The sequence below is a fragment of the Mus caroli genome, chromosome 1 (assembly GCF_900094665.2).
Source record: "Mus caroli chromosome 1, CAROLI_EIJ_v1.1, whole genome shotgun sequence".
In the NCBI taxonomy this organism is placed as follows: Eukaryota; Metazoa; Chordata; class Mammalia; order Rodentia; family Muridae; genus Mus; species Mus caroli.
The window spans coordinates 85,873,342-85,888,353 of record NC_034570.1 but is presented as its reverse complement, the minus strand read 5'-3'; the positions used below and the strand labels follow the sequence as shown (position 1 = coordinate 85,888,353).

The 15,012-nt window shown below is 50.2% G+C and overlaps 2 protein-coding genes across 5 annotated transcripts in view; one reads left to right on the top strand and one right to left on the bottom strand.

Moving 5' to 3' along the window:
* The window catches only part of Hdlbp (high density lipoprotein binding protein), a 71,102-nt gene extending 63,954 nt beyond the window's left edge, over nt 1–7,148 (top strand). For all 3 annotated transcript variants that reach the window (XM_021168191.1, XM_021168198.2, XM_021168183.2), the window contains exons 24-28: nt 550–693; nt 3,949–4,134; nt 4,282–4,398; nt 4,589–4,717; nt 4,814–7,148. In XM_021168191.1, coding sequence (XP_021023850.1) covers nt 550–693; nt 3,949–4,134; nt 4,282–4,398; nt 4,589–4,717; nt 4,814–4,900 — 663 coding nt within the window. In that variant the 3' untranslated portion in view covers nt 4,901–7,148. The remainder of the gene's footprint in view (nt 1–549; nt 694–3,948; nt 4,135–4,281; nt 4,399–4,588; nt 4,718–4,813) is intronic.
* A 1,621-nt stretch (nt 7,149–8,769) lies between these two features.
* The window catches only part of Ano7 (anoctamin 7), a 31,607-nt gene continuing 25,364 nt past the window's right edge, over nt 8,770–15,012 (bottom strand). The window contains exons 18-24 of one of the 2 annotated variants that reach the window (XM_021168074.1): nt 14,075–14,172; nt 12,456–12,586; nt 11,402–11,607; nt 11,161–11,303; nt 10,838–10,928; nt 10,310–10,429; nt 8,770–10,120 (exon numbers count right to left, since the gene is read on the bottom strand). In XM_021168074.1, coding sequence (XP_021023733.1) covers nt 10,046–10,120; nt 10,310–10,429; nt 10,838–10,928; nt 11,161–11,303; nt 11,402–11,607; nt 12,456–12,586; nt 14,075–14,172 — 864 coding nt within the window. In that variant the 3' untranslated portion in view covers nt 8,770–10,045. The remainder of the gene's footprint in view (nt 10,121–10,309; nt 10,430–10,837; nt 10,929–11,160; nt 11,304–11,401; nt 11,608–12,455; nt 12,587–14,074; nt 14,173–15,012) is intronic. The other variant, XM_021168082.1, reaches the window with a different exon arrangement.

Sequence of the window (15,012 nt, the reverse complement as noted above, 5' to 3'; positions counted from 1 at the left end):
TGTCATTGTTGGTTTGGTTTGGGTGCAACACAGTTTGGAGTCCAATGATAGGGCAGAGATTGGGCACGTTTGGACTGTGACCTGGTGCAGCTTAGCCATAGGCTGTGGGGGTGTCCTGGACTGTCTAGCCTGTGGATGCTCTTATTACCTTATTGGCCTCTTCTATACGCCAGCCCTGAAAGGCCTAGAATATTCAAGCTGATTCATCAGATCCCTGGTTCATGAATTCAGGAAGTAGGAATAGAACTGGAAAGGGTGGTTGACCATCCTATCCATCTTGACAATCAGCATCCTGTCCCAAAAGCAAGGGCAAGACCTAAGGTTCTCAAGCTAGTGACTGACAGGGACAGTGACCGCCAAGGCCTCCTGCTAGCAAGCTTGGGGGTGTTTCAGGCTTGGGTTCTAAATCAGGTTGGAAATCGGGCCTGGGTGGTGGTGGCTTATATTTAGATATACATGCTCATACTCATGAGCTTTCTCTCTCTCTCTCTCTCTCTCTCTCTCTCTCTCTCTCTCTTTGCTCTCTGCCTCATTCTCATTTTATTGTAGGCTTTAAGGAGTTTTAAGCTGAGTGTCACTGTAGACCCCAAATACCATCCCAAAATTATCGGGAGAAAAGGGGCAGTGATCACCCAGATCCGCTTGGAACATGAAGTGAACATCCAATTTCCTGATAAGGATGATGGGAACCAGGTAAGGTGACCATCCGATTGATGTATTATGGTTTAGCACACTTGGGCAGGTAGGGTTGTATTGGCCGTTACCTTGACCTGGGCTTTGTTTTGGTGTTGGTGGTACTGACACTGGTGCTTTTGAGACAGGGTCTCTATGTAGCCTTGGCTGTCCTGATACTCAATATGTAGAATAGGCTGGCCTCAAAAATCACAGAGATGTACTACCTACCTCTGCCTCCATGTCTGGCTTGACTTGGAAACTAAGGCAGCTTCTTTTTTGATTTGACAAGTGGGTAAATGAGGGGGACAAAAACTACCTGAGAATCAAGCCAAGTTATAGACCAGGCCTTGCCAGCTGTGTGTTTCCTTGAAACTGTCATCTAGGGTACAGAGCAGTTTTAAATTCCCTGTGCCTACTTTGATGCTCCTGACAGTCAAGCTTAAGTTAAGCCTCCAACTGGGCTCCTTTTTGAGCTATCATACCTACACATACACACACTATGTCTATCCAGCCAGGTCTGGATTCTCTGCATCCCCTCTTCCTCTTGCCATGGTCCCTGATGAGCTCTGCACAGCTTCCTACTGCATGTAAAACAATGTGAAGGGTAACCCACCTCCTCACTCAGTTCTGCCCTAGTGGGCAGGAAGTCCCATCCCATCTCACCTCAAAGTCTGTGTATGGCTCGCCCTCACCCGTGTTTGCTCCTTCGCTTATAAGGGCTTTCCCTCTCAAGTGGCTCTACATGAGTGGAGCTATGGCTTTCCCACTGATACCTCTGCTCTCTAGGCCTGTGTCAGCTCTATGACCTTGAGCACTGGGCTGAGGTCCCATAGGCTGAGGTCTCCTTTGCAGCTATGTGTGCTCATAGTGAGAACAACAAATTATGCATTATAATATACAGAAATGGATATAATTTGTTGGCCCCACTATGTCTTAGCTCATCTGTGAACCAAGAAAGGTATGTTGTTTATGTATGTGTATAGGGGATACACACACACCACAGCATGTGTGTAGAAACCAGGACAACTTGCAGGATTCAGTTTGTTTCTTTCCACCATGTGTAGGTTCCACAAATTGACCTCATCAGGTTTGGCAGCAAGTGCCTTTACCTACTGAGCCATCTTGCCAGCACTAGAGTCTTCCTCGGCTTTTTCCTGTGAGAGTTGCACTTGCACTCACAGAAGTGATTCCGTGGCGTGTGCTGGCCCTGCTGGGCTTGGTTTTGTGAACTTCGTTTGGATGAGCTGCCTGGCCTCCCCAAGTCTGGACAGGAGTTCTTAGTCTGCTGCCTTCCTTGTGCCTGATCTCTTGCTTCTTCCCTAGGCTGGCTCTTTGGACTTTCTAATGTTGACTGCAGTACTGGTTACTTTGTAGTCTTGTATGTTCTGTCCGTTTATTTTGGACTACTATCCTGGAGACTAAAACAAAGCTGCTCTTTTGTTCCTTTGTGCCCTTCATATTCCCTGATGTGTCTGTTGCTCAGATCTGTCTTGAGTCTGCTGGTTCTCACTGACATGGTACAAGGAAGACTGAGCTGAGAGTGACCAGAGAGTGCTTTAGGGGTCCTGAGATCTCCAAAGAAGCAGGAGGCTAATGGTCTGAGAACTTTACATCATAATAGTCCCCAACCTTGTGCCTGCTTTCCTTGAACCACTTACTTCCTAGTACTTCCTCCATCTTTATGATCTTGTCTTTCTAGTATTCACGGAGTGGGTAGAAAGGGAGAGAGAATGTGTACACATGTGCATGCACACCTGTAGAAATCAGAACAACTTGAAAGAATGGTTTTTGGTGGTTTGTCCTTCTACCATCTCAGTTCCAGGACTAGACTCAGGTTGTCAAACTCATGTTGTCAGTTTGGCAGCAAATGCCTTTACCCACCGAGCCATAGCGTCTGCCCCTCCTTTCCTCCTTTTTAACTAGACTTGTGGCTACTTTTCCTCCTACCCTTCTCCACTTTTCCAACCCCCAACACGAGGTAGGAGAGAAAGAAGGCTCGAGGGGAAAGAGGGCCTCAGTCTTGTTAGACTACTTCTAGGGGCATTGTTTGGTGTTCATCTTTGGGATATCCAGGTTCTTCTCATGGCTTTGCTCACAACGACTTGACAAACCACAGGAACAGGGGAAGCAGCAGCCACCACAACCTCTCAGTGCCCTGACACTTTTATACCCTCACAAAAGTCCCCAGAATTCCAAACTCTCTTCAGCTGGCAGAACCACACCCCTGTCAGAGCAAGAGACAGCTGCTGCGGACAATCTGAAGCAGCCTGTATCCCACACCTGGGAATAAAACAAAAACATTCACATTGCTGTATTTTTAAAGAACCCAAAATTTTCACTACTAATCTGTTAGGGATTTTAAGAAGTAATGGCTGCTTAACAGATGTTAACTCTGTGTGTGGTTTTGTTTACTATTTTATTTTTAAAAGGTGATTACTTTTAGCCTGGAGTGGTGGCAAACGCCTTTTTTCCCAGCACAGTGGAGACAGAGGCAAGCAGGTCCCTGTGAGTTAGAGGCCTGGTCTACAGGATAGCAAGGGCTGTCACACAGAGAAAACCCTGCCTCCAAAAAAAGATAAATCCCTGTGAGTTAGAGGCCTGGTCTACAGGATAGCAAGGGCTGTCACACAGAGAAAACCCTGCCTCAAAAAAAGATAATAATTTTTATTTTGAGAGTATGGATGTTTTGACTACATGTATGTATGCTACTACCTGTGTGTCGTACCCAAGGAGGTCAGAAGAGGTCATTAGATCTGGGGTTAAGGATGGCTGTGAGCAGCCTGTGGGAGCTAGGGATCAACCCCAGGTCCTCTGTAAAAGCAGGAATCACTCTTAACCACTAAGCTATCTCTCTGGCACCAAGATTACGTTTTAATTTCTACTATCTGTATTTGTGTGTGTGTGTGTGTGTGTGTGTACATGGGTGTGAGCTTATGGATGCAAGTATCCACAGAGCCAGAAGGGGGAGGGCATCAGAGCTCCTGGAGCCAGAGGCATAGTGGGCTGCTGACAAGGGTGCCAGCCAGGATCTCTAGTCTTCTGCAAGTGTAGCAACTCTTAACTGTTGGGCCATCTGATGTGTTTTCTGCCCTTTTCTTCTGAGAGGATGAAAGTCTCCCCTAAGGAGAGGCCTGACACACTCAGCCATCTAGCCATCATCCACACAGTTGCACTCTGTCATCTCCTTAGACCAGCCTGCTAGGTCAGCACATGGCTGCTCCTGGGATGTCCCAGAGGAGTCACCCTCTTCTCTGACTGCTTTCTCCTTCTTAGCCCCAGGACCAAATCACCATCACAGGGTATGAGAAGAACACCGAAGCTGCCCGTGATGCTATCCTGAAAATTGTGGGTGAGCTTGAGCAGATGGTTTCTGAGGATGTTCCACTGGATCACCGTGTGCACGCCCGAATCATTGGTGCCCGGGGCAAAGCCATCCGGAAAATCATGGATGAATTCAAGGTGAGTCCCCAAAGCCAACTGAAACAGAAGGATGAGACCTCCCATCTCCTACCTGTGCTGCTGACCACATGAAGCTGGGAGGGTGAGTACTTGGCTCTGAGGCCTAGAGTCTACCCTTTAATGCCCTTGACACTGTGCTACTTCCAGGTGGACATTCGCTTCCCACAGAGTGGAGCGCCAGACCCCAATTGCGTCACTGTGACAGGACTCCCAGAGAATGTGGAGGAAGCTATCGACCATATCCTCAACCTAGAAGAGGAATATGTGAGTTCTAAGCAGGCATGGTCTTTGGGGCCGAGGCCCAGCCATAATCCTGTGATGACAGCCAAGTAACCTGTCTGCATCCAAATGTGGGGCTGAGCAGGGGGGTCAGGGGGTGGCCCCTTGGTAGCCAGGAGAAGGCTCCACTGCCTGGCTACAGGCTGAGCGACACCACCTCCCCTATGATGTTTAGCTGGCAGATGTGGTGGACAGTGAGGCACTGCAAGTTTACATGAAGCCCCCAGCACATGAAGAGTCCAAGGCACCATCCAAAGGCTTTGTGGTGCGAGATGCTCCCTGGACCTCCAACAGCAGTGAGAAGGTCAGATGTCCTGGTTATTCTTTGTGGGCTAGTGGAGTATGGGATGGAGTTCCTTTGGACCACCCTGTGCTAAAGCTGTGTTCTCCCTCTCCACAGGCTCCTGATATGAGCAGCTCTGAAGAATTTCCCAGCTTTGGGGCTCAAGTGGCCCCCAAGACCCTCCCTTGGGGCCCCAAACGATAATGATCAAAAAGAAACCTTTCCAGCCTGCTGCCCAAACCCAACCACACAATGGTTTGTCTCAATCTGACCCAGCAGCTGGACCCTCGTAAATTGTTGATGCTCTTTCCCCTCCCCGAGGTCTCGCAGCAAAGCCTGGTGGGCTGGCCTTGTGTGGCTGCTTCTCCAGGCCTGGTCAGCACCCAGCAGGCTCAGGGTCTGCTCCTGATGCTGTGCTCTGGGACAGGCACGCCACTGTGTGAAACACTAAGCAAGGTAATCGAGCATTTCGTGATCACAGACTCCAGCTTCCTGGTCCACCCAGCATGTAGTCAGCACTCTGACCTTCACACCAGAGCTCCACAGCGGCTAGGAGTTGACTTCCTGTGTCATGACCTCAGGAAATAAATTTCCTTGACTTTATAAAAGCCAAAACGTTTGCCCTCTTCCTTTCCCACCTCCCTCCTGCCCATCACCTGTCGCCCAGACCTTCCTCTGTTGAAAGCAGTCAGCTTCCTTTAGCTGTCAAAATCTGCTTAGCACAGGCTTCAGGATAGGAGGAAGGCATGGTATTGGACAGCAAGAGGTCAGATGTCCTGGTGATAGAGTGGGCTGAGAAGTAGAGGGTGACCTGGGTCCTCAGATAGTGCTGACCGTGCCCACTTTGGGTTCCGAAAGCATCAGGGGCTTGTATTGCAGCTTTAGCCTCATGATCCTATGTATCTTAGAGGCACAGCTGTGTGTATTCCACTTGGGTTCCCTGTGACTATCACAGTGGACTAGGGTGGCTTGAGACTTTGGGGGAAAGGGGAGGTAGAGACTGGCTTTTCTTTTGGTGATGGGGAGGGGGCTCGACCCTAAGTGACAGCTCAGCTTTCCCACGACCTTTAGCCTCTGCCTGCCTTGCCCAGATACCTTGTTCAGTTGCCTTCTTTCTACCTCAGCCAGTGTGGTAGTACTCTCATGTGGGTTAGTGCCACCCAAGGCTCTTCTCGTGATGTGGACATTTCTGGTGATTCTGGGCTTGCCATTGAGTTGAGGGTGGAGGCCAGTGCTTTCCCTCAGTCCACATGATTCAGGGACTGGGCCAGAGCTGGGTGTTCCTTCCCAGCCAGCCTGACCATGTAGGCTCTGGCAAGCATAACCTGGATGCTTTATGCAGTCCTAAGGAACAGGCTTAAGGGGCAGGTCTCGTCGATAGAGGTGGTCATTTAGCGTGGATTCACAGGGAAGGCAGAATGAAAACAACCCAAATCAGGGGAGCACAGCTAGCTGAAGGAGACCTTTTCCTCAGGTACAAAGAGGTAATTTTTGGACCACTGGCCTCCAGCTAGCTTGGCTGTAGGCCAACCCTCACCAAGAAAAGTGGTCCTGAGCAGACAAACCCATGTCAGGCTGTGGAAACTGAGGACAGACCTTTTATCTCCAGGTCATCTGATCAACTAGCAACATGTCCCCTCCCAGATACTTGGGTTACTAGAAAAGCCAACTTGTGCCGATCTCATGGCCTTCCCTGGGAACTGTCACTTCTACTATGATACCTTTCCCCCCAAGTCTTTGACTCCCCCATTTAATAACTCAGGCTTGGCTACCTGTAGACTCTAATCCTAAGTGGGTCCAGAATTGCTTTCCCAAGTCTAACTTCAGTTCCCTTTGGATGGAACAGTCCCACATGTACCCACTTAGAAGAACGATACTGAGATGGGAAAAGAACATCTACTTTGTTCAGTAGGCTGGCAGCTTAAGCCAGGTGGGTGAGAAGGGGAGAGTGCTTCCCTGCCTTTCCCTGGAGCCGTCTCTTCTCCCATCTGCATGAGACTGGGGACACCTTGCTTCCCTCCTGCCCTTCCTGCCCCCTCTTCATCTTCATTGTCATCCTACAACATCCAGTCTCCCCTCACTGAAGGTAAAGTTTAAATTATCACCACAGGATTTTGCACATCTCCTTTTATTGCTAAGTGCTGTAGATGTAAGCCCTATCCTAAGCTGTTCAGGGTCTCACTCCTTTTCTCTGATTGTTAATAAGGACTATGAAATTGACTGTACCCAGGTCACCTCTCTGCAGCCTCCAAGATGTTGAGGAGCCTAGGGCAGGGGTGGGAGTGTCTTTTCCTCCTTGTTGAATGTCTTCCATGTCCTATGTTTCCATAGCTACATCCATCCCTTGGCCTTAACTTTGGAATTTGGAGATTATATGCAAACATGTGTAAAGGCTCATGAATATGGATGACACTGGAATTTTATAAATTCTAAAATAAAACCCGAAACCAGATGCAGTGTGATGGGACTCATTTTTATTCTGTGTATGCTCTCTCCTGTACTGCTACTGAGTGGTAACAGTGTCCCTGGAGAGTTCCCTAATCCATGTCAGGGTTCCCATCCCTTCCAATGTCTCCATGAGGAATTCTTGCCTGCCCCTACACCTTGGCCCAACCTCACAGTCCAGTCAGTATCTGCCCAGAGCTGTTGCTGAGACAGCTCTGTTTGGGGAGCAGCATGGTCTTTACAGACCCTGCAACGTTCCTACGACAGGCTCCCAGCACCCACACTGAGGTCGGGTCTGGGGCAGGTCCCTGTTGTGAGCTGTGACAAGCTAAGAAGGAAGGGGGTGGAGGGAGATGAGCAAGGGTAATTTAGTAGGAAAAGCTTCTACACCCCTATGTGATAGAAGATACTGTTAGAGGGACTAGAAAACTGAGAAGGCTGGTACCCAGCATCTCCATTCCAGAATATGCATCCTGCAGCTAGGCACACACTTGCAAAATGGTTCAGTCCCAGCAGCCAATACAATCCTATATTATGGATAAGACCCTGTTGTCCAGTAAAGTCACTGGGAGTCTATGGGTCACTCGACTTAGTTGTCCTAGGGGTAAGGCATTCATCAGCACAGGCCACCCTGTGTTGGTTCCAGCAGCGTGTTTACATGAGATTCCTTTAGTCAAAGCAAGTTCTGTTCTGTGTTCTGGCAACTGTGTTATTTTAAAGGAAGAGCCAGTGAAATGGACTTGCAGTAAAAGTGCTACATACATTAGTTACTTTTCTGTTGCTGTGATTTAAAAAACAACAAAAGAATAGCAACTTGCAGAAGAAAGTTTATTCTGATTTCTGGTTCCAGGGGGTTAAAGTCTAATAGTAGAGACAGCAGAAACAGCCGAGCTCCTGAACCTTAAATAATGAAGCACAGAATACCAATTAGAATGGCTCCTCATTAAAACCTCTGGTGGGCTGGAGAGATGGCTCAGCGGTTAAGAGCACTGATTGCTCTTCTAGAGGTCCTGAGTTCAATTCCCAGCAACCACACAGTGACTCATAACCATCTGTAATGGGATCCAATGATCCTCTTCTGGTGCGTCTGAAGACAGCAACAGTGTATTCACATACATAAAATAAATCTTGAAAGAAAAAAAAAAGAATCTGGTTTTAAAAAACAAAACTACTGCCAGTAAAGCTGTACCACCTAAACTTTCCCTCCCCAGAATGAAGTATTCAAATGCCATTTGAGACATGCTAAATGAGACGGTTTCCATCTGAACCACTGCACTACCCAAACCTAGGCTGAACTCAGTCCCGGGAGCCCACAGTGAGAGAGCCAGCTCCGCAGTTGTTCCCTGACTCCCACCAATGACCTGTGGCACACATCCCCATGTGTACCTCACAAACAGCAATCAACTTTAAAGAAAGAACATGTGGGTCGTGGAGTAAAGGCTTAATCACTCCCTAGCAAATGCAGTCATTGAACTGGCTAGGTTGCCCGGTGGTCATGTTGAGCTTCAGTATGCAGCCTCAGTCCATGTCAATGTCAGAGTGAGCACAGCCACATCTGAGGTCAGGAATTGCCAGAGTTAAGCAGTGGAGGGGGGGGGGGGGCATAATAAGCTGGCTCGGAGAAGCAGTGACTTTCAGACCTTTATTCCAGTATGGTTGAGTGGCAGGAGGAAAGGCCCATACATAGCCCATCATGAGTGAGTGGCTAGGTTAGGGAATAGCTGGTAACTAACCATCAGCCCAGCTAACATAAGGCAAGCAGCAGGAAAGGCCCACGTTGTGCCCAGTTTGAGAAGCAATTGTATGTAAACACTGGGGGGTGAGGTGGGGGTGGGGATAGACCTACTAGGTATTACAAGAATCTTGTTTTTTTCTGTTTGCACTATTAGGGGTAAAACTTCATTCCACAGCCTTCCCCCTTCAGAGCTTCCTGTGTGCTGAGTTTCTGGCCCAGTACTGAGAGGTACACAGGAGGCAAAGGGGATACTGCAGAGGCCTTTGATCTGTCAGGATAAAGAGGCCATGATTCGAAAGAATTCATAGATAGGCCTGGGTAGTTAGGTATGAAAGTAAGGGCTAAGCAAACGTCCCAGGGCTGTGGCCTGGGACATGGTGTCATGTCTAAGAGCCAGGTGTGCCTGATAATGACCATGTGAGGAAAGGCAGTGGGTCTGGAGGGGTGATCTGACCCTATAATACCACAGGAATGCTGCAAGAGGATGAGCAAAGCCCTGGGAAGGCAGGGACCCCAGCGTTTAACCTTTCAGTTGGCAGAAGAGTTATACAATGGGGGGGGGACGGGGGGACCATATGTCAACAGTGAAGCCACTTCCTCATATCTTAAGATTCAGGAAGGCATCTTACTGATATACATACATACAGAGGGCCCTCAGCCTTTGGTTTAGGGATAGGGATATCACTAGTGATATTAGGGACAGGATAGGTGAAGCAAAGGAAGAACAAGATACTTTCTGAGTACAATGGTCAGCAAAACTGAGAGCCACAGAAGCAGACATTTCAGACAGACCTTTTGCCTTGAGATATGGGTGTGGGCATCGGGAGGGGAATGAGACACAAGTTATTGGCTCATGGGACTTAGGAATGGCAGTAGGGGATAGCCCCTAAGGCCAGCAGATATCTCTCTAAACACTGCTCCTAAGGAACATGTAGCAGGGGTAGTGACTGAGCACAGGACAGTGGCAGCCAAGGGTCATGGTTATTCTAAACCAAGGGTGGAGATGAGTTGAGCTGGGGCCGGGATCATGGTCTCCAAAAGACACACAGAGGTGAACTGTCTCCTGACACATCTTCAACAGTCTTCCAGGCAAGTGTGTCAGCCTCCGGTAACCCCTACTGTGACCTCAGAGAAGGAGGGGAGGTGGTCACCAGTCCAAAGAGTCCCCCCTAGGCTGGAAGGCCCAGGCTGGGCTCTGAACTTGGAGGCTGGTCATCCTTCGCTCCTGTTGCTCCAAGGAGAGCCTGTCTCAAAGCAAGTGAATTGTCAGCTTGACTATGGAAGTAACTGTAAACAGCCCCTCAGTCCTTCACCAGCTTGGTAGATGTGCTGCTAGGACAGACTAAGCAGAAATTAAGGCTCATGCTTTAGTCATGTGACTCGAGTGTGCAGGACAGGGCTGTAAGGCCAACAGGTTGGGCTTGGGTGCTCACCTCATTCTCAGCCAGTGCTTGTTTAGCTAAATAGTATTCCCGCTTCACCTTGATCTCCACGGATTCTGGGATGTCAGGAACCAAGAGATCCAGAAAACGGCCAATGGAGAACACCACATGCTGGGGATAGAAGCCCCACCCCCAACCTCATAAAACAAAAGCCCAAACTAGCCTTCAGGGGACCCAGTAGGCTGCCCAGGTGGGTGGAACTGAAGTTACAGGGCAGGAGAGGAAATGAAAGAACAGAGACCTGGATCAGAGACCAGCCAGCCCTTCCAAGTTCCCCACAGCACCTTCCAATCTGCAAAGCATTCAATGGCTAGTCCGTGAGCCAGGGAAAGACCAGCAAGGGAAAGTAAGACACAGAATTTTGATTTAGATGGAAGACAGAATGGGAGCTCTGTTGGTCATACTGACCCCTCCCGTGCCACAGGTTTAGGTTAGGCAAAGCAAGTAGGGCATCATCACATTAAGTACAGGGGCCAGCAAGGGGATGGAAGTCACTGGAGGAGCTTTCAGCTTGGATACCTCAAACACGATGACAAAAGCCAGGCGGATGGCCAGGAGAGTCCAGTAAGTCGGGGAATAGTGTCCATCATCATCCCGAAAAGCCCGGTACCTGCAGGAGACACAAGCCTCTGTAGCTCCCTAGGGTTGAGCTGGCAAGTGGGCCATCCAGACTCAGTCTTCCCGTTTCCTCCACTCTGCCTCTTTGGGCTGAACATACTTGAGAGACCGTGTTGAAAGCCAAACAACAAAAACCTATTTCCCTGGGGGAATGGGGAGGGCGGGGGCGGAAGGTATGAGTCAATAGAATAAAAGGCAAAACTCACCCTCTGACTCTGGCTCACCTGCAAGTGCGGTTGTGTGCGGAGGTGAAAGTGGGCGGTGCTCGTGCCAGCGTGAAATTGAGGAAGCCATGCAGGTCAGGGGCGCGCGTCCAGCTGTAGTAGACACGTGGCAGGAAGTCGGAGGAGAAGGCCAGCAGGAAGGCCTGCGGGGCGCGGGGTCAGAGCGATGTCACCACTGTCACCATCACCACCACCACCACCCTACACCCAGCACCACCCAGCAGGCGAGCCGGGTACTCACATTGCTGATGACCGCGAGGTGTGTGAGGCCGGTTAAGATGTGGAACCAGATGCCGATGTCCTGGGCGCGCTCCGCCACTGGGCGCCGGTACTCGCACACGAACTTGCGCGCATCTAGGCGGATCTCCACCCAGTTGTTGAGTAGGGCAAAAAGCGGCGCCAGCGGGCAGGCGGCTACGAAGATGGTGACGAATCCAAACTGCAGCACTGCAGAGCAGGAGCTGGTAAAACTCTCAGACCACAGGTGGCGGGGAGGTGGGGGGATGGGGGATGGAGAAGGAACTCTCAGCTTGCCCACCAGGGTATCCGGCAGTTCATTTCAATCCATTTCTTCCCCTCATGCTGTATTCAGCGCAAGAGCCACTGACTACCCTCTGGGCTTGGGAGCCTTGGTGTGCACTGCTCTAATCTCCTTGGCCACCCCGTACACCTGAAGTCAGGGACTCTTAATGACAGGAAGGAGAGCAAAACCTGCTTCTGGATTAAAAACTGTTGTCCCATTTATCGCCAGGATCTTCTATAAAATTGCTAGGGAGTTCCTTGGCCATTGTGCAGGGCGTGAGGATGCATACTATCACCCTGGAAGCCGCCCTACTTTTTTATCCACAGAGTGACTGTGCAACAGTTATGCTGTTGGTTGCTGTGTTCTGCGGAGACACTGCTAAGTTATGACTGTGCCAGATCTCCCTCGTGTTAGTCAGACAAAACCCTGCCCTCAAAACTATCTCACCCTTCAAGCCCTGGGTATGGGCTACCACTTTGGCTGGCAATTTAACTGAAGAAACCACTGGAGAAAATCCAGGCTGACATGGCCCAGGTGTGCCTGCCCTCACAAGCTGGAAAGCCTTGCTTGGCCCTGTCCCTGGACTTGATTTCCCTAATGCACAGCCTCAGCTCCCAAGCCTCCCCAAATCTTCCCACCCACCTTGTCTCGGTTGCCACCCCATCTCTTCTCAGGATATCTGCAAACCTAGCTCACACCCACATACACCCCCAATGGCACATTGCATTTCAGGGTAGGCCAGGGCCAGAGTGGCTGCAATGGCAGATCTCACCCATTTCAAGGTATTCGTGAAACAGCCCCTCACAAGGCAGCAACTCATAGTCGGCCTCCCAGGGTGCTGGGTGGGTCCCTGTGCCAGCCTTCTTGCCCCTGGAGAACTTCTGCCAGCAGCCTTTCAGCTTTCTGCAGGTAGAAAGTGGGGGGAAATGGCATGGCTGCTCCATCTAGCTGACGGTTAAGCTAGTCTGAGAGAATGTGCACCCTGGATGCTCTTGTTCTCTGGGGCCAGGATGGGCAGGACAAGGGGCTGTAGTTGTTACAGGTCAAAACCCTCCAAGGCTGGGCTGGAGAGATGACTCAGCGATTAAGAGCACTGAATATTCTTCCAGATGGACCTGAGTTCAATTCCCAGCAACCACATGGTGGCTCACAACCATCTGTAATGGAATCCACTGCCCTCTTCTGGTGTATCTGAAGGCAGTGTAGTCACATAAATAAAATTTAAAAATCTTAAAAAAAAAAATCGGGGCTGGTGAGATGGCTCAGTGGGTAAGAGCACCGGACTGCTCTTCCGAAGGTCTGAAGTTCAAATCCCAGCAACCATATGGTGGCTCACAACCACCCATAATGAGATCTGATGCCCTCTTCTGGTGCGCCTGAGGACAACTACAGTGTACTTACATTTAATAAATAAATAGATATTTAAAATTTTCTTAAAAAAAAAATCCTCCAAGGCCCTGGGCCCCCCTCTATGGAACATGATACAGTTTGCTCTTCTGATTCCCTGCTGTGTCTTCCAAAAAGTCAACCCAGCTCCCTGGAACCTTTAAGGGATGGAACCAAACCAAAACTAGGAGGGAACTAGTGAGGGTAACAGCCGAGTCCCCAGAAAGCAGAGGCCATGGGGCGGGCCAGATGTGTTGGTTTCATGATACTGGGGCCACATAGGTGGCATGGCTACACCACACCTGGGAGGCATGTGTCAGTCCTGTGTGTCTGTGGTGTGGTCAGAGGTCGTAAGATATCATGCACAGATGGAGTGTGTCTGTCGCTTATCAGACTGTATGGTGGCACAAGGTGTCTGTTGGCTTCCTCACGCTCTCTGTGCCCACTAGACACTGAGCTACACCTTCTACTTCCTGGGCCCACTGATTGTCAGAGAAGTCTGGAGGCCTCCAGAGAGGGACTGCTATGGTTGTCATGTCATTGCCGATGCTGTCTTCTGAGGATGGTAGTGGACATCTCGGTTAGTATAGCCTCCAGGTGGGAGACTAGCCCCAGGCAGGCCCTTTGGAGGACTCCAGCCTATAAGAGGGGGTGGGACACAGTTCCAGCTAGTGGTACAGGGATGGGGAGCTGGTCCCTACCAAGGGAATCTAAAACAGGCACGAGTCTAGGGGTCAAGCCTGAGGACCAAGGCTTACCTTCTCGTGCTGGTAGGGAATGCATGCTGGCCTATGTGGCCTTCCCTCACTGAACAGCACAGCGGCAATGCTGGTGGCAAGCTCTCCAATACCCCAGACACAGCAACAAATGAGACAGGCTGGTGTAGACCCCTTCAGTATGACAGAAGTCCCGAGGTCTGACACATCCTGCCTCCCCTTTACTCTTTGAGCATTCTGAGGAAACCCTGGTCCCTAGAAGGTGTCCAGGCAGGGTGGGTTGACTCACGGGACAAGAACCTCCTGCACGTTATTGATGATCTGCTTGCCCACCATGATGACCAGGAGCTCCTGTGCCAGTTCACTGAGGCAGCCTCCAGCTGGACACTGCAGTGACAGTGACATAAGTCCTGGTTAGCTGGGGGCGGGGGGAGACCAGGGACACACTCACATAGCCTTCTCTTTGCCCCAAAGGTGGCATCTCTGCCCTCACATCTTCATAGGACATGCCTGGAATACCTCGAGGATTGCAGAGATCAGCCCTTCCTATGTCACTTCACTTATGTATGGGAACAACCACTGGCTGGCTGTAGACTGTAGCCACAGGCTCCAGGAAAGACCCAAGATGTGGGGTCAGTGGAGAGGCAGAGCCAGGGAGTTTCTGGGTATATGTGCCGTGCAGGGGAAGCTCTGCCACACTGTGGGATATCATCCTCACCAGGTAGAAAACCTTGAGGACCTAGCCTGTGGTGAGGGGTTTGATCCGGCCATTCTCTAACCCACAGAATCCTGAATAATTCCAACACAAGAGTGAGTAGTCACCCTTTTCTTGCCTAAGCAGTCTCAGTTGGGTATCTCACCAAGAGCTAAGAACTAGCTAATATAGCAGCACAGCAGCCACCACTCCTGAGGAAGAGGCCAGGTTGCAGTGTTCCCTGGCTCTCCAGAACCCCACAGTTCCTTCCCCTCAGTGCAAGGTGGACAGCTTCCCTTCGGGAGGTGAGCCATCTTGCAGGAAGATGAAATAATGGGCCCAGGCCCTGGGAAGATTGCTGCTCTCCCTCCTTCTTAAAAAAGAGAAGAGTCGGAGCTAAAGGGAACTGCAACCCCATAGGTGGAACATTATTATGAACTAACCAGTACCACAGAGCTCTTGACTCTAGCTGCATCTGTATCAAAAGATGGCCTAGTCGGCCATCACTGGAAAGAGAGGCCCATTGGACTTGC